The sequence below is a fragment of the Triplophysa rosa genome, linkage group LG5 (assembly GCF_024868665.1).
Source record: "Triplophysa rosa linkage group LG5, Trosa_1v2, whole genome shotgun sequence".
Lineage (NCBI taxonomy): Eukaryota > Metazoa > Chordata > Actinopteri > Cypriniformes > Nemacheilidae > Triplophysa > Triplophysa rosa.
In genome coordinates, this window is record NC_079894.1 from 4,942,400 (window position 1) to 4,964,704 (window position 22,305).

General features: G+C 38.6%; 1 protein-coding gene across 2 annotated transcripts in view; it reads left to right on the forward strand.

The window, feature by feature from the left end:
• b4galt2 (UDP-Gal:betaGlcNAc beta 1,4- galactosyltransferase, polypeptide 2) overlaps nt 1-22,305 on the forward strand; it is a 110,080-nt gene that overhangs the window by 7,967 nt on the left and 79,808 nt on the right. For both annotated transcript variants that reach the window (XR_008962986.1, XM_057334185.1), the window contains exon 2: nt 13,093-13,511. Coding sequence is in view for 1 of the 2 variants with exons in the window: in XM_057334185.1 (XP_057190168.1) it covers nt 13,184-13,511 (328 nt within the window). In the remaining variant the exon portion in view is untranslated. The remainder of the gene's footprint in view (nt 1-13,092; nt 13,512-22,305) is intronic.

The window sequence follows — 22,305 nt, forward strand, 5'->3', positions numbered from 1 at the left end:
AAAGAATACTTTACTTGAAAAGTACAGGCTACTCCTTACAAAATGGAAAGTATAGCTGAGTGGGTCTTCAATCGTGCCAAGTATTATTCAGTATAATCTGAATTTGATGGCACGTAATCATCTCACCAAGCAGGTGCTGCCCAGAGATTTCCAACCAGAGGAAGACGGAGGTCTGCAAACTGGAAATAAGCTGAAATAAAGGAATGTTCAGTGTGTGAGCTAACTTAACTTTTAATTTTAGTCTTATCTCTTATTAGTGGGGGTTATGTTGTAAACATGTTTGTTGAATCTGATTTTTAACCACACGCCAAAACAGAGTGAAGCTTGAATAATCAATGTTAAGCCAGAAAGATGCGACGTAAAATGTCTTTCGCTGCAGATTTTCTGTTTACGCTAGTTCTTCTTATTGTTTTACAGGTACTCGAAAAAATCTGTTTGACTGATTTTACGATGTAATCCAGTATTTGAGAGAAGCAGGCTGCGTGAGATATATTCTGTTGTTATTGAATGTGAAAGTGTGTAAAGGTGGAGTGTTTCCCCAAACACTTTGCCATCTGCCAGTAGTCGTACATTTAGCCCCGCCTCTAAACTCACATCATTGGTTGAGCCAGTTTTTCTGTCACAGGCTGGTTGAGATACCCAAAGATGAAAATTCTGTCATCATTTACTCACCCTCTTGTCATTTCAAACCTGTATGACTTTCTTTCTACTGCAGAACACCAAAGAAGATTTAAAGAATGTTGGTAACCAAACAACGGCACCCATTCACTTCTATTGTATGGACACAAAACCAATGCAAGTCAATGGGGGCCAGTGTTGTTCGGATGCAGTGGGGTTTAGGCTATCGGACAATATTGTGTCATTAGACAACACTATTTCTGAATAACTTATAGGACAGGTTTAAATGAAATAAACTTGACCAACAAAGGTTTTAGGTCTACTGAATAGCTTCCTGTACTGAATATCAATGTCTTGATCTGATTCACCATGAAGTGCACAGTCTTATTGTTTCCACTTCACAATCTGATCTTGAAGCATTGTTATCATTAAGAGTGGCACTCAAATTCAGAGTCATAAAGAGTGATCGCCGCCTCTTCACTTCAACTCACAGCTGCTGTGAGCTTGCACAGCTACATTTCATCCAAAATATAATTTCTGTGTTTTATCAAAGATAAAATATTAACAAGATGTTAGCCACTGCAATTACAATGACTGTAGAGGAATGCAACGGTCAATACGGCCAGTCTAGCGAAGAAAGCCCCGCCTTCCAGTAGGACAATCGATAAAGATTGACGATTCTCTGGGGCGGGGCTTATGTGAGGCGCTTGCCAGCCTGTGCGCATGCGCAGTAGCTGAAGCGACCTCAAAAAAGGTGATTTTTTTTAACGCAATTTAAGCTTAGCAAACCGAAGTTATGGTATCAGGTTTAATCACTGATAAAAAAATATGCCATTTATTTGTGATTTTTGCAAGCGATTTTAGAAATATCTGCCTTCCAACATTCAAAGAGATAGGACTGTTGACTTACTATGACGTAAATAACTGCCCAGAGGCAATGCAAACATGACCGCCGAGTGGCACGACTTCCGTAAACGGTCTTTGGTTTTATTTACCCTTTAATTTTATGTCTTTAGTGTACAGTAACAGCTGGGAGAAGGCATTCGCTTACACTGTATGGATAAGTGTTCTGTTTTTGGGTCACTTAAACAAAATAACACAATCTTTACTTAAGAAAAAGTGTGTTTTGGAAATCTGCGTGTACCGTATGTTGTAAGGCGAGCTGTAGAGAGCAGGTTGTGTGCAGTGCAGGTGTAAGGCGAGTGATGTCATGTCCACAGGGAGACTGGTATTCAGGGTAATGAAATGCCAGCCAGAGGCCAAAGACTCTCAGCTCTGCTCTTGTCACCTGCTGCCTGGATCATTTAGCAACTTTTTTATTCTGTACTGACATGACATGTCATGATACTGACCCTTAGCTCACATACATGTGGTTGTCATGGTCATTATATGGTTCGGATGTTATTACATGGATGGGATGCCTGAATTTGTTTGTCATCCATCTGTACAAGAAAAATAATGATTTAGTAGTAGACTATTTAAAAGATCGGGACAATTTCTTTGATGTATGCCACTAATAGACTTTTTTATTTTAAACACAATCTACATTTACATTTATTCATTTGGCAGACGCATTTATCCAAAGCGACTTACAAGTAGGAGAGCATATAAACATTACCGTTAGTTTACAAGGCCGTGCTACTAGGAGGGTTAAAGCTGGAGTAACAGGGTTTTTCTGATCTTGTACACACACACGTAGGCCTACCGTACCTTTAAGTGGCTTAACCAAAGTGACTTTGAGTTTGACATATTAAAAGTTCTAATAAAATTAGATAAAAATGACAATTATTAAGTTATATAAAACATTACTTTTATATAACTTATATAACCAAGCTTTTTTATCATTTCAACTAACTTTTCAGCCCACAATAGCCAACTGAATTAACAATAATAATAGTCTTTCTAAATGAGCAAAGCTCATTCACATCTTGCATTCTCTGTGGTTCACTTTAAATGATTCAAGGATCTCTTATATTCACTAGTGACTGAAAAGTTCAATAGTTTAAATGAATCGGTTCAAATGAGTCATTAGTGTTTGAGTCGTTCTGAACGCAATGTGCGTTCATACTGGCGAACTCGCTGTGTACCGTATACGCTGATTCAACGATCCAACTGCACAGCTAAAGACATTACAATGATGTACGTCATGTTAATTAATAATAAATAATAAAAAAACAGTAATTTAATAAATTTCAAGAAATTAAACATACTTGGATGCAAAACAAACAACCGTGAAACACAGGCTGGCTCTTGTTCTGCAACTCTTTTTAGCGCCTCAGTGTGCTGATAACGAAACAGCGCCTCCACTGTGGCGTAATGTCGCAACTGCAGTTACAAATAACAGTGTGTTAAATGCACGCAGCATTTCTTGTGAAGACTCGCAACATAATTTTGGCAAGAGCCTGAGGCGGCACCACATGTGACGGAGGCGGCCGCCTCCAATTTCTCTATGCAGGAAAAACCCTGAGTAAGCAAAGATTTGGTGCCTCGCTGTGATGGAACAACCAGTCGTCACCCATTTTCAGACCGATGACGGGAGGGTGTAGACCTGGAGCAGTGAGTTAAGGTAAAGGGGCGAATTTGCCGTTATCGTTCTTAAGGCCAGTGTCAGGGATTTAAACTTGATGTGGGCGGCAACTGGCAGCCAGTGAAGTGAAATCAGAAGGGGTGTTACTTGGGTTCTTTTAGGCTGATTGAAAACTAGACGTGCAGCTGCATTCTGGATCATTTGCAAGGGTTTGAATGCATTGGTTGGAAGGCCGGCCAGTAGAGAATTGCAGTAGTCCAGTCCATATGACCAGAGCTTGGACTAGCAGCTGAACGGCCTGATTTTCCTGATGTTGTAGACTAGAGCACATACCTGCAAGTTCCAGAGGTTGCTGCGATGTGAGAGGTGAATTTCTGATCGCCGAACATCACCCCCAGGTTCCTCGCAGACTTGGTGGGTGTTATAGTTGATGATCCGAGCTGAATGGTAAGGTGGTGTTCAATAGATGGGTGGGGCGGTATAACCGGGAGTTCTGTCTTGGAGAGGTTAATCTAGGTTTAAAATATGCCTACAGTCAGTGATTTTATCCATTATATAGTGTGACATGTAAATTATTGTCTCACATTAAACTTATAATATATTGTCACACTGTATTGTGGTGTGTGCTGATAGATTCATCTTAATCTATGACCTAATCATTAATCTGTGACCTAATTAAAATCCTTGTATTATTGTATATAACACCACAGAGCATCGGATTAGGGCTGTGCCGATAAACGATATCATATCGAATCGCGATAGAATGTATTTCAAAAACGATGATAAGCTATTGGCATTTTGACTCGATATGGATTAATTTTACAGTTTAACAGAACGCAGAAATAAACGCAACAACAGTCAGTCAGTGTGGAGCTTTTATCATGCGCGTCAAAGTACAAAGTCCATTTCATACTGCACTTGCCAAAGAAAACTCGACATGAGGAAGAAAACATGACTGGAAGCAGAAACAAAGGTGAAACTAACCTCGAGTTGTCATCACGCGGTTTATGAAGTGTCTTATTTTTTTTCGCAATCGCCGATTATGTGAAAAAATGTGAGGCGCAATTGCAAGCAAGTTACTTCGAAACTCAAGCACAAACGTTTTTATATCCATCGTTAACATATCTGCTAACATGAGCTGGTGCTTATGAAACAAACCAGCGCTGCCCTGTACAGATCAGAGATGTAATGAAGTGAGTTTGTGTGCACATTACTACTCGAGCAAGACATTATTGCAGCGTTATGTATGTGCGCAGGTGCTGAGCCAATAGCGTTCGAATGTACACAGTAACGGAGCCCTTTCATTGGTTGAATGTACTGAATGAACACTCCCTTTACTTAACGAGTCAATTGAGTCAAAATGAGACTGAATGAACTGGTACATGTTGTTTATGGCCTAATATCCTCTGTGTTGCAACAGTGCATTAATTGAATTGAATTTTAACTGGTTAAAGGTTAACTTTTGTTAATAAACTGTATTTAAAACAGATTATTTTAAATACAGTTTTTTAATTAAATATATATCGAAATAAATATCGTTATCGATCAATATAGAAAAAAACTATCGAGTTTACTTTTTTGCCATATCGCCCAGCCCTACATCGGATGTGGAAGAAAAGGTTTTATCTTGTATTCACACATTAGTGACCACATACCGTGATGTGTTTTGAATTAATTACAGCAAGAGGAAGTGAAAAAAGATTAAATTCAAAAGTGAAGTTTTAAATGAATAGGAAAACATTTCCGGATCTTCCTCCATATAATGTTAGTAACCAACGTTAGACCCCATTGACTTCCATTGTATGGACACAGAACCACTGAGACATTTCTCAAAATATCTTCTTTTGTTATCCACAGAAGAGAGAGTCATATATAGGTTTTAAACAACAAGAGGGTGAATTTTCTTTTTGAGTGAACTTTTTTGCTTGGATTTAATTGCCCGAACCTCTGGGCAGCTTTATAATAGTAAATGAGTAAAAAGAGCAATATGTGAAAACACTTCTTTTTTATGTTTTCCACTCTGTACTGAACTGCTGTTTTGCACTGATCACTGAGCTCCTGACAGCTGCAGTTTCTCATACGTACTGTATATGATGACATTTCTTGTCTCTAGAGACGCTCACTTTATGGCGACACCCTATTAAAGATGCTCATGCTTTTAAACATCAATGTCGGGCCTTTGTGTGAGTTTTTCTATCCTGAGAATTAGAAGCTCTCGGAGGTGCACGTCAGTCTCTTCACATGAATTAATTTTTTCATCTAATGTACTTTGAATGAGAGTGGGGTTTTGTGATCTTAAAGAGTAAATAATTTGTGATTTTTAAGGTCCTACTTTGGTTTATGGAGTGTCCAACAACAAGTTTACGTACATACACGGTGTAAAAACACTTTCATTTTCTAATAATAGGCAGTTATTATTACCTTACTTCTTGACTGACTCTCAAATGATTCGTTCGGTGATTCATCTGTCTAACCCTCTCCTTTCTGTCAGCCAACTCTGATCTGATTGGTCAGATGGTCTACACTGTAAAAAATGATTTTTTGAGTTTATAAATAAAGCTAGCATTACTCGAGTATGTTTTACAAGCAAGTTGTATTTTGTCTTTCTACTTTAAAATGTCGAGTTTAATTCAATGTGTTACTAGAGGTTCCTTTGTAATTATTTGTGCTCTAATACATAAGTAAATTTAAATGAAAATGCCAAGTAATATGGCATTGGTGTTTTGTAATTAAATTAAGCGATGTATAAAACTGATGAACGCAAGTAAAATATACTCCACACAGCCATATAATAGATGAGCATGCGCACTTCGAACATTACAACTGGCGCGAAGAGCCTGAGGAAAGCGTAGGCGGGCATCACACGGAGTGACGCAAATCTGACCCGGAACTGAAATTAGAACAACAGACGACTCGTTCGCGTGATTCAGAGTCGACTCCTTTTTTCCCAAGTCAATAACTTTGTTATTCGTTCACTTTCGGCTTTACAACTTGGCAGACTGCTTACATTCACACACAGCAACATTAAACACTGCATGAAATGTAATTTGAAGGACGTTGTAATAGTTACTCTTTAAAGACCCAAAATGGAACTATTTAGGCACAGCGACTTGCTCAAAGTTTTTTCGTTCATTGTTATAAATTCTCAAAAAGACAATCTGAGTATTTAAATAAAACACTGTGTGGCACATTAATGTTTTCTAATAACAGCTGTTAATAGAATCTGTCAGCGTTACATCTCATGGTTTACATCTACATTTAGCTGGGCAGTGTGCAAACAGATGACTAATGCATTCTTTGTGAACCGCAGTCATTTGTCAATTTAAATTATGGAAAAACGGCAGAGGCCGCCCACCTAAATCTCCCCGAACTGTTCGGCCTATCGCGATCACAGACAGGAGTTAAAAGTCTCTGTGAATGAGTGTGCAGAAGGGAGAGAGCGACAGAGTGATTAATATATTGTTAGGAACAGCTTCAGGCATTGGGAGATGACTGAATCTGTCATTTCCTTGCAGATGTGATTTCTGAAGCACAAGATAACACGCCAGATGTTTCTTTTATTGAGTCACCCTCGCTGTGCATCAACTGCTTCCATTTAGCTATTGCTTTGTATTTTTAAAAAAGGACACAAGACAATTTTCACATAATTATTTTTGTTTTTCACAAATAATGCCTAACTATTCTGTACTTGTGTCACACAAGCAGTCACTGTGCTTATAGATATTTCTCATTACTGGACAAAATGATGGTTGCCTTTTTGTTTATGATCACAATGTCCTAATCATGGCAATCACAGCCGCTGATATAAGAGCACTATCACTGACTACGAGTAGGGTTGTCACGGTACCATAAACATGTCTTACGATACTATACCAGCTGAAGTATCTCGATACCAAGTAGTATCACGATGCTGTGCCATATAATTCAAAACTATACAAAAAACACAGATTTAGATGAAACATTTTGTATTTACTATAGTAAACTGTATTATACTTTGCACTAGAATATGTTGTTGTATTAACTGTAGTAATTGGATAAATTGTAGCAAATACATTTACATTTAGTCATTTGTGAATACTATAAATACTGTAGTATACTTAAATATTTACTATGATAAGACTCAAAAACACTAGTATCTATGAGTTTTAGTAGTTTACTGTAGTAAATACTAAAGTACACTAGATCATTTTTCACGTAGGAACTAATTCAAATGTTGGACAAATTTAATTGATACAGCAGTCTTTATAAAGGGAAATATTAGGCTTACTTTAATGCAGAACTAAAACGGCCAGTAGGTGGCGTCAATTTCCCACTGAGTTAGTGAATCATTTAACCAACTCGTTCAAATCGCCAATTTGAATCTTTAACTCGTCCGAGACATTCAAAACACACATTCATTTTGGAGATAAACACCGCAAAAAGGCAGATGTAAGTGTTCAAATAAATATTAATGCGCATATGCAACATTAACTACGGTACTACGATATACCGTTTCAAAAATAGAGAGTCATCGCGGGTATTTTGAAGCTTTAGCATCACGATGCTACCGTAGCACCGGTACACCGTGCAACCCTAACTACGAGAGCAATATTGCATTTATACAACAGTTCGACATCACAAGTGTGTAGATAAAGCAGGAACAACACCTTCCGGGTTTTAAAGGAAATATGGAACTACATATGTTAACCAGCATAACAGTTAACAAACTTCCGTTACTAATTCCAACCACCACGTCTTATAAATTTGCGCTGTGCTGCTTCAGTGAAGTTATTAGTGAGAAATAATGAGACAGGACGTGAGTGTGAATGAAAGAGAGAGACTGTAAAAGGGCACTCACCGAGAATGTGTTATTTCCATTGCACTGCGGTACTTTCCATCGTTTTTTAATGTGAACATGCGCTTGTTCCGTGGTGATACTGGTGGAATATCGCATGGCTCTCAGCCAATCAGATTCATGAACCAGAAAGAACTGTTGTATAATAAAATATTGATTTCAGAGATTCTGTGAGACTGTAGTGTACACAGTGAGTTTATAAAAGCTTCGTGTAAATGTGTGATATGAATAAAAAATGCTCAGAAATGACAGTTTAAATTGTAACCTCACTTGAAACGACCCAAGAACAGTATTCCTTACGTCACCACTTAAGCACATAACAACACATGTCAAATAGTTAGAAATGCAATATAAAAAAAAATAACATACTGTAAACTGCAAGCAAACTTTGTTCTCTCCTTTTTACTGTTAATGTTTAGTTAATGTTAAATTGTTTGTGAATGTTAGTTTCGAGGCCAACATGAATAATTTAGGCAAACTGAGAAAGTGCCACAGTTCGGTCTGTTGGTTATGAAAAATGTATCATTTAGTTGCTATAGGTGTTTTGTTGCCAGCTTATTTGCTGGACGCCTTATGAAACATTGTATTTTTCATCCATTAGTTTATGACTATGTTATGTGAAATATTCATTCACTTCCATTTTCAGCTTAAGCCTATATACAGTATAAGTGCCAGTTTACTTTTTTGTACTTAGTTTTGTACTTCTACCCTTTTACCTGAGTGATTATTGTTTATTACATTTTTTATTGTTGGGTCATATGCGATTCAGAGACTTGATTTATTATCGACTTTATTATTGATTATTATTGTGTTTATTTATAATTATGGAGTTTTTGAAAATGTAAATGAACATTGGCATTTTCACCAGTGACACGCAGAGGAAGCCTCTCTTTGAGAGTATAAATAATACTAAGTGGATTTCTACTAAATTAATGAGCACAATTATTATTCAGGAGCATATGGAGTGTTTATCCATTTATTGAAAAAATAATTTGCTAGCATTTAAAACGAGCGGTCGATTGCTATTACCGTATTAATTCATAATCTTACTGTCATTCCATCATGCCTTTTCTCCAAATGACAGTTTCAATTTAGCTAGTAAGATGTGAAAACGAGAAGTGCTTTGATTAAAGACTTTGTAATCTCTGCTGAAGAAGAAACGCTAAAGCTAAATAAATAGTGTTTGGTAATAAAACATTTGGAGAAGGGCTTTTTGCTAAATCATTTGCTAAGGGGGCTTTTTCTACAAGGTCCTTGAAGCTGTGATGAATATTTCAGTAGCCTTGGTATTGGGACTTGGAGCATACAAAATATTTTTGGAGACAAACTCGCAACTCAGCGAGTATGCTTACTCGTTCTAGTTTACAACAGAGAGTCAAGTGTGAGAAAGACTTTCTAAAGACAGCCGAGGCGATCATAAGACGTTTTGCAAATCTGTGATTTTGAGAATATTTATAATATATTTCAATAGAGTAGTAAGTTGGAATGACCTCAGTCTTATTGGGTTAGTGTTCTATCGATGTCTTAAATTAAGGGCCATTACCGTGCAGAAGCATCCACCCACTCGAGAGCTCGAGGGACAGATGCACTCTGCAGTCTCTGCATCTCTCATGGTTATTTTACCATTTAACCTGAATGATCGGAATGTAAAATGTAATAATTAGACGGAGTGCGTCTCAATCTCATTAGGTTGGATCAGCTACGACGAGACTGATTTCATGTCTTTTGTGGAAACGGAAAGCGGGATGTCTGAATTGTCAGTATGCATGCGACAGCAGACAAACCATTCCCGGATGACATATTGCATCTGCTGAATTTCTGGAGTGGGCAACATTTGAACACGTTAGTATCCCATAAGGCCACAAAAGCTGAGGAGCCATCAGATTAGAATGATTTGAAGAAACATGAGGAGAGTAGCTGTGCCTGCAGTCTACAGTAAATTGTTTTTATTCTTATTGTTAGTACATCATATAGTCAGTCTGTGTTCTTTGGCCTACTGTATGATGTAAACACCAATTCTGTATGTTTAATAATGTATTTACTAGGGATGTAAAGATTTATCGATTTACCACATATTGTAATATGCAAAATGTAAGATACATGGATGTATATTAGAGCTATGGCGGTTGTTTTATGACTTGTGTTTGGTTGAGCTGCTAACAACAACATGTTGTTATTTAAAATCATAAATGTTTTGAAAATAAACCTGTTATTTGAATTTCGGTTTTAATTTTACATTCGGATCGAAATTTTGTGATAGGTTGTAATTGTGAGCCCATTGAATCACGAGCTACATCCCTAATGTTTACATTTATAGATGCACTGAAATATCGACCAATAGTCAGTATCAGTTGATAAACTATCGGCCGATAGTTTAAAAACAGCCAATGATCAGGGCTGATATATTCTGTCAACCAAAACAGGACAGGAAAATGCAATGAATTTGTGCTCTGTATATACTGTAGAAAATGCTTGACGTTCAATATTAATAATATTAATTTAAACTTCAAAATCGGCATCGGCAGACTGAATAATCGGCTATCGGTATCAGTAGACAAATGTAGTATCGGTGCATCTTTTGGCACATGCTTTCTTCCAAAGTGAATTTAAGATAAACATTTTGTCTGTTTCACTGGGAATCAAGCACATCCTTGGTGTTATGAGCGAAACATTCTGCCATGGAACCCTTTGTATAGTATCTGCATACCTATACAATCTACTTCCCATTATTAGTTGCAAAATGTCTTCATTTAATCACATCATATATAAAAAAATAGACAAAACCTATTGTCTTTCTCCGTTTTTATCTTCCACATGTCTGTTGACGTCTTCCCTCCCTCACTTCTTATTTCACATATTACCTCTTCTCCTGCCTCACAGTAGCTCTTTATTTTTGGCTGACACTGTTCCTATGTCGGTGACTGCCGGTGTGATTCATTATGGGGGTTGGTGAGTGTTGAGCAATTCCCTTAAGGAGCTGAAAGCAGGCTGAGCCGTGTGAATTGTGTCAAACCTTGTTTTTCTTCTCCCTAGTGTTGATGATGGTTATTGCAGAGGAGTCACACATGTTTGGTGGGGTAGGCACTAGGCAGGTGTGCTGGAGCTATGAGTCCAGTCCCTGCAGGTGATGAGAGATCAGTATATCCCATCTCCTCTCCCACACGGTCAGCCTGTGCGATGGATTTAGAAAACTGATGAGCTGAGCCCCCCACCCTTCTTAACAGCCGCGGGGGAGTTTTCAACAGCTGGCCATGTGTGAAATCAAGAGGCCTTCCCATCCAGTTACGCCCAACGTTCGTGGTAGGAGAAATTAGCCACGGGTCCAGACTTCAGGCTGCAGCGTATTGCTGCGCAAACCCGTGTGCCATTGTCCTCTGACACTTCTGCTTGATTGGAAAAACCCATCAATGTGTAATTGCTCACAGCGAGATTTGGACAACCAATTTGTTGTTTTCTTGTTTACCCCAATTAACACTGGAGAAATCTGCAGTTTCGCTGTTGTTGTGCAAATTGCGTCGCCGAGAAAAGATTCATCGGCACAAATGGTTGGCGGGGTTGGGAAGGTGGCCTTTGTGTTTAACCAGTGTGATGCAGAAAAACAATTTAAGGTCAGTTTGGACCTAGAATGTACAAAATGAGCATGTCCTGTAATTAATGTAAAATGCGTCATAACCTTGGTGAGTCAAAATCAGTTAAGGAACTGGTAAGACTACAGATTGTGAACGGCCATGTACTGTAATTAGCCTCAACCAACCATGCTAAATAAATAAATGTGACCCAGAATGTGAAGACCAGGCTGAAGTCTCAAAATCGCATTCTGAGATAGCACGCATCAAAGTTTGATTTCCACCAATTTTGATATGATTTCAATCTTTGACATGTCTTTACTTGTTTGTTTGTTCATTTTTTTCTATAGCACATTTCAAAACAACCACAGGTTGTACACCAAAGTGCTGTACATACCAAATAAAACAAAACAAAAACACAGAATAACAGATCCTTACAAAAGGATTATAATATATAAAACTCTATAAAAATCAGAGACTCGGAGAGGTAGGCAGGGGAAAGATTGTGCAGCGATTTATACACTAAAACAAGTCATTTAAAATCCACTTGGGAGTCACTGCAACGAAAACAATCAGTCAGTATTATTCAACGTTATATTTTCACGGAATCTTCTCTTTACGCATGTAGGATGATTTTATGCACAAAACAGTAAATCACAAAAATACTTTAGCTGGCTTTTCACAGACTGGGTAACAAATAGGCAAAATAAATAAGTTAAAAATAAAAACGTCACATTTATGAACATTTAAAATAAATACATCCAATTTGAATTTAATTCAATTGTGATGTAACAATTTTGTCTTATTGTAAAGCAACGTTTTAAAAACACATTGAAACATTCAAATATAAAAATTATTATAGAATATGTGATATTGCAGAAAGGCTATATTGTTTGGTTTCTTCACAATATCTGTGGTGTTCTGCAGAAGAAAAACAGTCATACATTTTAGTTTAAAATTTAAAGCACGTATCTGTATCAACTTCTTCAAAAATAAGAGTTTTTGGTTAATGTCACGCATATCCAACAATAAATTTAAACATACTTTGCGGGACTTTGGCAAAAAGTCACTTGTTTAAAGCCAAATAAAGTAAACGCTAACACAGAGAGTCTACATGAAACACTCTCATCTTCAATATTTTTAATATTAGTATATCAGGGTTTGACTAAGGATATTTGTTGCTTTGGAATAGAAAAAAATAAACAGAATCAACTATTTTGCTACAATTTTGTTGATGTCCAGCATAAAATGTAGGCCATGGAACGAAACAAGTGAATCACTGTTTTAAATGCTATTACGGCCGGCAAGCACAGAGAAATCATTAGCACAGAATAGAAAAGCTACACTGACATAGTATTAGCATAATTAGTGTTTGTTTAAACAGTAATTGTTTTTCGCAGTAGAGAACATCTAAACATAATAATCCACTGTAGCTTCACAATGCTTCAATCCGTAGCAAATTCTGTGTTTGGAGTTGCCTTTATTCATCTCACCCAAAAGAGAAATCGTGACAGTAATGTGATCTAACTTTTGATTTGGATTCACAGGTGATATTGGTGCAGTGCAGGAGGGTCCAGTAGAGAGGAGAGGTGACGTTGACCGGATGCGTGTAGAGGAGTGTGCCGCGTGGCTTTGACCATGAGCCGGTTGATGTTGGGCCGGACCCTGGAGCGGATCTGCAAGGCTGTGCTGTTGCTCTGCCTGGTGCACTTCCTCATTATGATGATCCTCTACTTCGATGTCTACAGCCAGCGTTTTGACATCTTCAGCCGCTTCAACAACGGCCGGGGAGCTAACGGCTCAAGAGGACCCCACCACTACTACAATTTCTCTAGGCCCAACACCACCTTTGCCAGCTATGTGGCTACGGCCGACCATCTTCTGCCCAGTGCCAAACCAGAGGCAAACCAGACACCACCCACCCCTAAGCCATTACCACCATGTCCGGAGATTCCTCTTGGTCTGGGTAGGTCCTCTCGTAAAATCATGTTTGCTTGATTGATATTAATTATAATAACTATTTTACTAGCATTTTAAGATGCGCCAAATATTCGTTAAATTTAATGTCAAAATGCATTGCTTTTTGCAAGTTTTTGTACACTTAGTTGAATGTGAATGGTGGTGTTTGATGCACTTGTTTGTCTGTGTGGTAACAGTAAGACATTTTAAAGGAATCGTATTTACTCATCCCCATGTCATTTCAAACCTGTTTGACTTTCTTTCTTCTGCCAAACACAAAAGAAGATATTTTGAAGAACGTTGGAAACCAAACAACACTGCCCCTCCATTGACTTTCATTATATGGACACTACCCTTACGAAAATTAACCATGGTTTTTTTGTGGTACAAGTGTAGTAACCATGGTTTTTTGGTGCATTGAATACTTAGGGCAAAACCATGGTTTTTGACAGTAACCATCGTTTACTATGGTTTTTACAAAAAACATGGCTTTCAAAACCATGGTTATTTTGTGATAACCATTGTTTTACTACAGTAACCATGGTTTTTTGGTTTTAACTGTAGTAAAACCATGGTAAATTTTCGTCACAATATAATGGAACCACTGAGACATTTCTCAAAATATCTTCTTTTGTGTTCCACAGAAGAAAGAGTCAAATACAGGCTTCAAATGACATGAGGGTGAATAAATGCTGACAGAATTTTTGTTTTTGGATGAACCATCCCTTTAAAGGTTTCTATTATAATTGCAATCGAAATATTTGTTAATATTTGTAAATCTTCATTTTTCCCCCCCAAATTGTGCCCACCTAGTAAGCTTCATGTTAAATACAGCACTAACATATGGATGCGTATGGTTGTTAAAGTTGTCAGCCAAGCAGTTCTCTGTGACAGCACGCTGCTGTGATATCTCTCACAGCTGAGGATTTTACGAACCTGTTTGCAATGAACTAAATCAGGCGTTTTCATTGAAACTTCATAAAAGCAAGAGTCAAATCCCAAACGCTCAATTATGCAAGGATATGTAGGAGACGCTAAAGCATGGAGGGCACCGAAACCTCAAAACTATCAATTAGTGTCCTGAACACGCGAAAGCCAGGAAGCAGAAGTTGAGCGCTCTGTTGCGAGCGGCCGTGTGGGTGGGGCCGCAGCCGCTGTTCTCCATTTTAGAGCCATAATGGATTCTCTGCAGACTCCAATTACTGTAAAAGCCAACATCTCGTTCTGTTTTCAGAGCTGACCGGTGAGTTAAAATAGATTTAACGTCAGCATGCTCTTCGGCATATTTCATCTGCTGGGGCTCTGTGTTATCGGCCCGTTCGCGGTGTGATGCGGTGCGTGGCGTGTGTGAGGAGAATGACCTCGTTTGAGTGACTAATAGAACTGTAGCAATGTACTCTCTCATTACTATGCCAATTTATCCTTGTTCGTCACAGAATGAGATATATGGAAAAGGAGAGAGTCGCTTCATGGTATGTCTGTGAATTATGCAACAGCAAATCGAACCTCTTCCTCGGTAATGTACCCCATAAGCATGAGAAAAAAGTTGTGTTAATTAATACATCTTTGTACTGCTTTTCTTGCTCATAATGGGGAAAACCTTCATAATGAATGAGCAGCAGTGCTATTTGATATGCCTGCGAGCAGCAGGCCTCGGCCACCCATATCCTCCTAAATAGTTTAAAGCGGAGGTCTTGAGGGAATTGAGCTAGTTGAGTTGTGTCATATGACTCGTGTGCTGTCTGCCCGCTCAGTGCTTTCACTTTCTCTCTGCCTCTGTTTTCATCTCCTGTTATCTAAAGCCTCCTGAGTAATGACAGAAATCAAAGATGGCCAGAACTTGTTATTTTTGAGCTCGGGGTGTAACATACTGAGAGACTTTGAGATATGTCTTTAGGGCTTTTCCTCACACCACCCACAGGAAGATTGTATTGCGCTTGTGTAGGGCTGTCACGATAAACCGACGATAAATATCACGTGATTTATGCACAGCTTTTGAGTGAAGTACGGGAAAATGCTGCTGCATCCGAAAGCCAGAGGGCGCTCTCGTGCGGAAACTCCAAATACGCACTGCAGAAGAAGACCATAACATGTTCTAGAATCTAGGAAATGCCCATGGACATCTTTTTATCACTGTTCCTCAAGCCTCATCAGGTGTTTTTATGATAATAAAGTATATTTATAATGATCATGTTTGACGGGTGTTGCTTTTTCAAATGCACATTATAAGCGACTCAAACTCGCACTGCTTTTAGATCGAGCAGCATTTCCTACTGATCCCAGAGCAGTGTTTCACGGACAAGCTACGCATTAAAAAAAATATCGACACATTGCATATCGCAGCCAGCTCGATTACAATAAGATTTAGTGGTATCGCTTGTGTGAACGGTCGGGGTTCTCTGTTATGTTTCATTGAAGTATTTTGTCTTCAAGGTGCCATCCGTAATTTTTTGGGTATATCGGTTATCGGGCACGCACATGAAAATTTTGTTTTAACATGTATCGATGTATAATAATAAGCTTTGATAATGATTTATAAGTATCTTTAGGATCTGTACCAGGACTGAATGTGTCATTTTCTGTTTTTGGACCAAAAGAACCAAGACAACAAGTGTGAACGCACCCTAAATGTCTACTAAATGCAGACGTTGGTGTCTCGGCAAATCTAAATCCAGTTTGTGACATTGAAAGTTTGGTCTTTTGGCACATATGAGATTGCTAGTTCTTTCTCACAGGCTTAATATTCAAGAAACAGGAGAATGCAAAACTCTCTGTTTGCTCTGTATTTAATCTCATTGCTGTCTACGAGAAAAATGGAGCTATTTAAGTAATTTCATTTGTGAATGATTTCTTTGAATGTAACTATAAAAGGCAAAGCTCAAATGAATACAGTCCTCTGCATTCCCGCATTTCCCAGCTTCTATGCATCTCTTATCCACACGCGGAAATACAAAGAGCCCCGTGTTGACCCCAATGTCAAAGAAACCCAGTGTTTTCAGTCATTTCGCTTTTAAGATGCAAAACAGGCTGTTTCAGAGAGCGTCCGGGCCTCCCGATGTAAAAACCACATTTCAGTTTGTCGTTGGCAGCGCCGCTTAGTCAATATGCTTCTGTAATGCGTATTTGATGTTCTCTGTCAAGGCGAGACAAGTGCCCCCTCCGTCAGCGCGCGATTAGGAAACTGTAAACATTTTGAAAAATCAACTCGATTGAGACTTCCAAAGCTATCGAGCCATTATTAGCCCAAGGAGATTTCGCAAATGAACATTGATTGCATTTGACGCACCCTTTCCATCATTTGATTTACAGGGGTTGACCTGTTGAATTTGGTTGACAGGAACCGATGCATGCACGAAAAACAGACGTTTGGGGCCAGGTTTGCATGCTGGTCCCAGGTGTACACAGACATGGATCTTATTGCGGTGCAGAGCCGCAGGGAAAAGCCAGGGTGTGTGGTGGATTGCATCCCAGCTGGCAGGTGCAGCTCGTGGCTTATGATGATGACTCACTGCCTCCGCTGTGCTGCAGGGATGCTGCGCTACAGTGACAGCCACCACATAAACGGCAGGAGGCCTTCTCTGTTATAATCACCCACGTACAATAAATCAATGTTTTCCAACCATTTGTGTTATATGTACATCCACAGCTCCATCAGTGAAGCTCAAAAACCCTTTTTTTATTTTTAAAAAAAGTAAACAAATAATGTATTTTAAATCATAGATGACGATTAAGCAATCTCTCCATTGATCTTTATTAAAACAATCTCCTTAATGTGTTGTGACGTGCACCTGCCAAAATGAATAGCTCTGAAGTCATTTAAACGTCTCCTGGAGCTGATGTGTTGGGATGGCATAACCCGTGGCACTCCGTTCATGACTGCATTAAATAGGTACACGAGCCAACACATTGGCAGACAGAGGTAGACTGTGAAATATAAGGTACAGTGAGAGCTCGAGAAATATTAACATGGTGCCGTGATGCTTATAATGAAGATGAGATGGGAGGGCTCTTAAAGGAACAGTTCACCCCAAAATAAAGCATTCCGTCACCATTTACCTAATGTCATACCAAACCTGAATGACTTTCTTCTGTGGAACACAAATGAAGATATTTGGAAGAACGTTGGTGACCATTGACCCCCATTGACTTCGGTCAACCACAGAGACATTTATCAAAATATCTTCTTTTGTGTTCTACCGAAGAAAGAGTCATATACAGGTTTTGAACGACATACGGGTCAATAAAGGATGACAAGGCTTTTATTTCTGGGTGAACTATCTCTTTAAAAGTGTGACATGGGTATATATTTTTTAGCGTCATTGCCTTTGACAGCACAACTAATATTAAGATGAATGGAAAAGCTATTGGATAGCTGTCTCCAGATATTACAGACCTATTGATGAGATAAGTCTTTCAGAAAATCAAGCACTCTCCGGCACTAAATCCAAATACACCAGAGGGTGTCGTCAATAAAGTCTGGTCTGACGTGCAGCTGCATATGGGATGCAGATTTAAAGAGGGTAACCGCCAACTGAAGCCCGAATTATTTATCATCCACCACGACGAGAACGGCCAGAAGTATGCAACACTGTCTCTCAACGAATGCACAAAAAACCACAAAGATGCTGGAGAAAGAAACAAAGAAAGTCTACAGGGATTTATGTTTGCACAGCCAGAGAATCCGCGGTGTCCTGTCGCTTCACTGGACAAATACCTGTCTTTACTGCCGCCCAATCCGCCGGCCTTTTATCTCCACCCAAAGCGGACAAACTACACAAAGGATGAATGGTAACTTAATTTAACTTTAGATAGTCTACATTTTTTTATTTGATGCATATTATGATCACCTGTTGTCAATTGCCAGCAATATATTTTGGTTACAGTGTAGCTGGTTACTGTACACTGTATTAAAAATATTTGCTGTCAATTGACAACAGTTACAATGCAACAAGGTAAAATCTTTTCGTTCCCCTAACATTAGGTAGACTAGAGAGCCCATGAGGGTGAACTTCCTTGCCTCTATGTTGCCACGAATTTGTAAAGCAGCTGGCACTGAGACCATCTACACCAACCACTGCCTGCGAAGCACGACTGTACAAAAACTGTCTGATGCCAGCCTAGAGGCGAGAGAAATCATGTCAGTAACGGGCGTATGTGAATCTTCCCTGCAATCTTACTGGCGACCAAACTACAATGAGCGCAGATGCTGGAGCAATATCCTTGCCTCTGGCACAGCGCAAGCAAAACGCACCTATACAGAACCGGAGACTCCTCTTATAGGAAAGAGGAGTGCAAACATGTTGGATCCATTTTTCAACAATATTGCACAATTAATGGCGATATCCAGATGAATAAACACATTTAAGTAAGCTTACAAACATATTTGATCCTCACTTCAACAGTTTCAAATGTTACTGTATAAAAATAGATAAATGTTGATTTCTGAAAATAAACACCAGTCTTTAAGCATATTTTTCATTGCGTCTTCTTTGCTGCGTTGTTCCAAATATGGTAAGAGGCGTTACATTTCCGTCACACGCTTTCAGTTTTCGACCAATCACTACGCACTGGTTAACTGGCCAATCATAGCACACCTCGCTTTTCAGAGCGATGAGCTTTGTAAAAAATCCACGCGTTTCAGAGAGGCGGAGCAAAGAGGAGATACAAACATGTACGGTATGTGGAAAATACAGCGTTCTAGAAACCTTAAATCGTGTATACACATTGCATTAAATCTAAAACAAACCATAATATTCGTTTTAGCTGTGTCATATCACCCCTTTAAAGGTGAGTAAATGATGACAAAATTTTCGTTTTTGGGTGAAGTATCACTTTAAGCTTTGCGTAATGAAAAAAAAGTTTTTTTTCGCCAGAAACATTGAGGAACCTCACCATCTCTAACGCTGCTGCAGTTGTATAATCTTTAATATAAAATTGAATATATTACAACATCTGAGTAGCAGAATTGCACTAATCTCAGTTCCAGGCTGTTTCCCGCAGCTCTCTGTTTTGACAGATGTAATTCATTAATGTCTTGGCGAAGACGCGATGCACTTATATTCATCTCTTTCACTCGTCTGAAGACGCTTCTCGAGACCCTTCTCATAAATTATTTATGATCATTCTTCAGCTTTTACGTATTACATGGAATTTCCTTTGACCCAGTATTAACAGAACAGCATTTTTGCTGTTTTTCCTTGCCTTGGGATGGGCACCCCAGGGTCTGCATGGTTCACAGCATGAAAAGAAGGTATAAATAGATAATTGGCATCACCCAGTAGGATCTTGGCTCCTCCCCTCCCCTTCCCTGGAGCGCCTGCATGTTTCCGCCAACATACTCATTGATTATGTAGTTCAGGAGAAAGGACGCTTAATGTTCCTTTTCTTACAGGAGGAATGCTTGCACATAATGGAACATCCTTAACTTAGCTGAGCATTGCTTACATTTAAAGCATAGGTATATGCAGCCTTGTGTATGTGTAAATGTATGTGCATTTACAACAGTTATGCAAGGTTGTGTTTTCATGGGATCCTTGCATTGGCCACGAAAACGGCGTCCGTCACACTGCTCTGTTTGGGCTCTCCTGTTTTTGCCAAGTGGTTGATATCCTTAGGACAACATCATGTTGACCCTGGGACAACATTTAAATGAACCAATCAGATTTCAGAAATAAGTTTACAGTTTATTTTAAGTTTAATCTTCCAAACAGGATTAGGTGCTTCTTGACCATTGTTTTTCACTTATCATTTCCCTCTGATTTTAGGGGTAAGTTATGGTTAGGGTTGGGGTTCGGTGTGGGTTTAGGTTTTATTCATAAAAATGTTGTCCTTAGGTCAACAAAATATGATCAGGTCGAGAGCTCCGTTTCATCCCTGTTTTGCTGTGCTTGGCTTTCCAAAATCACAACTGTGCTTACAATATGCATTTACGTGGAATATGTTTTTACATAAAACATATGCTTTTGGTAATGCTTTTAATAATGGAAAATGCAGACATGGCAAAAGTTGCTTCTCCCTGAGATTTGGTTATGAAAAGATTTAAACGTTCAAATTAAGATTTGTGCCTCAAAACAGGAATAAAATTAGACAGTAAACACTGAAAAGAAAGCACTTTTGACTTTAGATCACAACTGTGGCTGCCACTTTGATTATTATTATAAAGTAATTTATGACACATTCTTTGTTGTCCCTGTTGAAATTGTACCGAGCCGTCGCCCCAAAAATCGAGGTACGTACTGAACCGTGAATTTTGTGTACCAGTGCAGTTCTGCTGTCGACAGCCCATTCATCTCAGAGTAGGACGCTTTGCTTTTTTCATATTATCACATCTTGTGTTCCTTATCAAAAGCTAATTGCCTTCAATGTCTTTACAGTTTTACCGGTGCTTAATCAAGCATTTCTTATTGTGATTCGGTGAAGGATGTCAAGGAAATTTAAACAAACACTTTAAGCATTAACACGAATATAAACTGCAATTCTCAAACTGGTTGTTCAGACAGGTGGGAAAAATCCTATTTTTTGTGTATCCAACTTGAAATGACAGTTCACACAAAAATACAAATTCTGTCATCATTTACTCACCCTCTTGTCATTTTAAACCTGTCATTTTAAGACTGTATTTCAGTGTTGGGTAAGTTACTCTGAAAAAGTAATTAATTACTAGTTACTAATTACATATTCAATAGTGTAATTAGATTACTGTACAAATTACTCTCTCCGAAAAGTATTTAATTACTTTCTATATCCTACATCCGTGATTAGAATTGATTCAAGGATAGGCATGAAACGGCTCTTTTAATTCATTAAAAAATAAATAAATAACTACATAAATTATTTGTATTAACTGACCAATGTATTACAAATGTGAGAAGGAGACATTAAAGCATACATTTTAAAGTTAGACTTACAATTTTGATGTCATTTCCACTATTGAATATATTACACAGAAGTAACTGTAATTAAATTACAGAAAAAAACAAAAGTAATCCCTTACTTTACTTTTTCAAGGGGAAAGTAATTAAATTACAGTAACTAATTACTTAGTAACTAGTTACACCCAACACTGCTGTATTTAATGCCCCACTGTAATGCCTGGGAACGGGCAGCATTATTTGATGCGTTGATGTAATTTCAACTGAAAAATGCAGAGAGCGCGAGACATATCGCGTGACCCCGCCCCCTTTTAAAATGACCAATAGCGTTTCGTTTAGGGCACACAGTCAGCCTGGCAAAGCTGCATTTAACAGCGTAATAACCATAACCACAGTGGTGTAAAAGTCTTGTAAAAGGAAGATCAGTGATACCAGTGATGTGTCATTTGAATCTGCATCAGATCAGATTTTAAATATTTTTCCAGCTCATCTGTGATGTGTTTATAAATTGCACATTGATTTCATCACTTGGGCACAGTCAGTCCTAACAATCTGAAAAGCAAATGTGAATCAACCCGTAGTGGTCCAGCAAGTGTAAGGCTGGGTAAGCTAAACCTTTTGGGATAAATATGCAAGTAATTGTCTAATAGGATGCAGCAGCTTATCAAAACAGATTAAGAAGAGGACCGAGTGCTCTGGATGTGCTGATAGCAGTTTAAAGCACGTTTAAATGAGGCCGTTTCCTCTGCAGTACTATGTGTCTCAGACACAGTTTTGCTTTGATTAACCGCTAGCCTGCTGGATGCTCAGTGGATCCTCTTTTTCTCATAGTTATTGGGGCAGCTGTATTAAGATTGTCACATGGTCAGTGTTTTGGAGAAGACTGTAGACGTCGAATCGATGAATGCCATATGTGAGGCAGACGGCGAA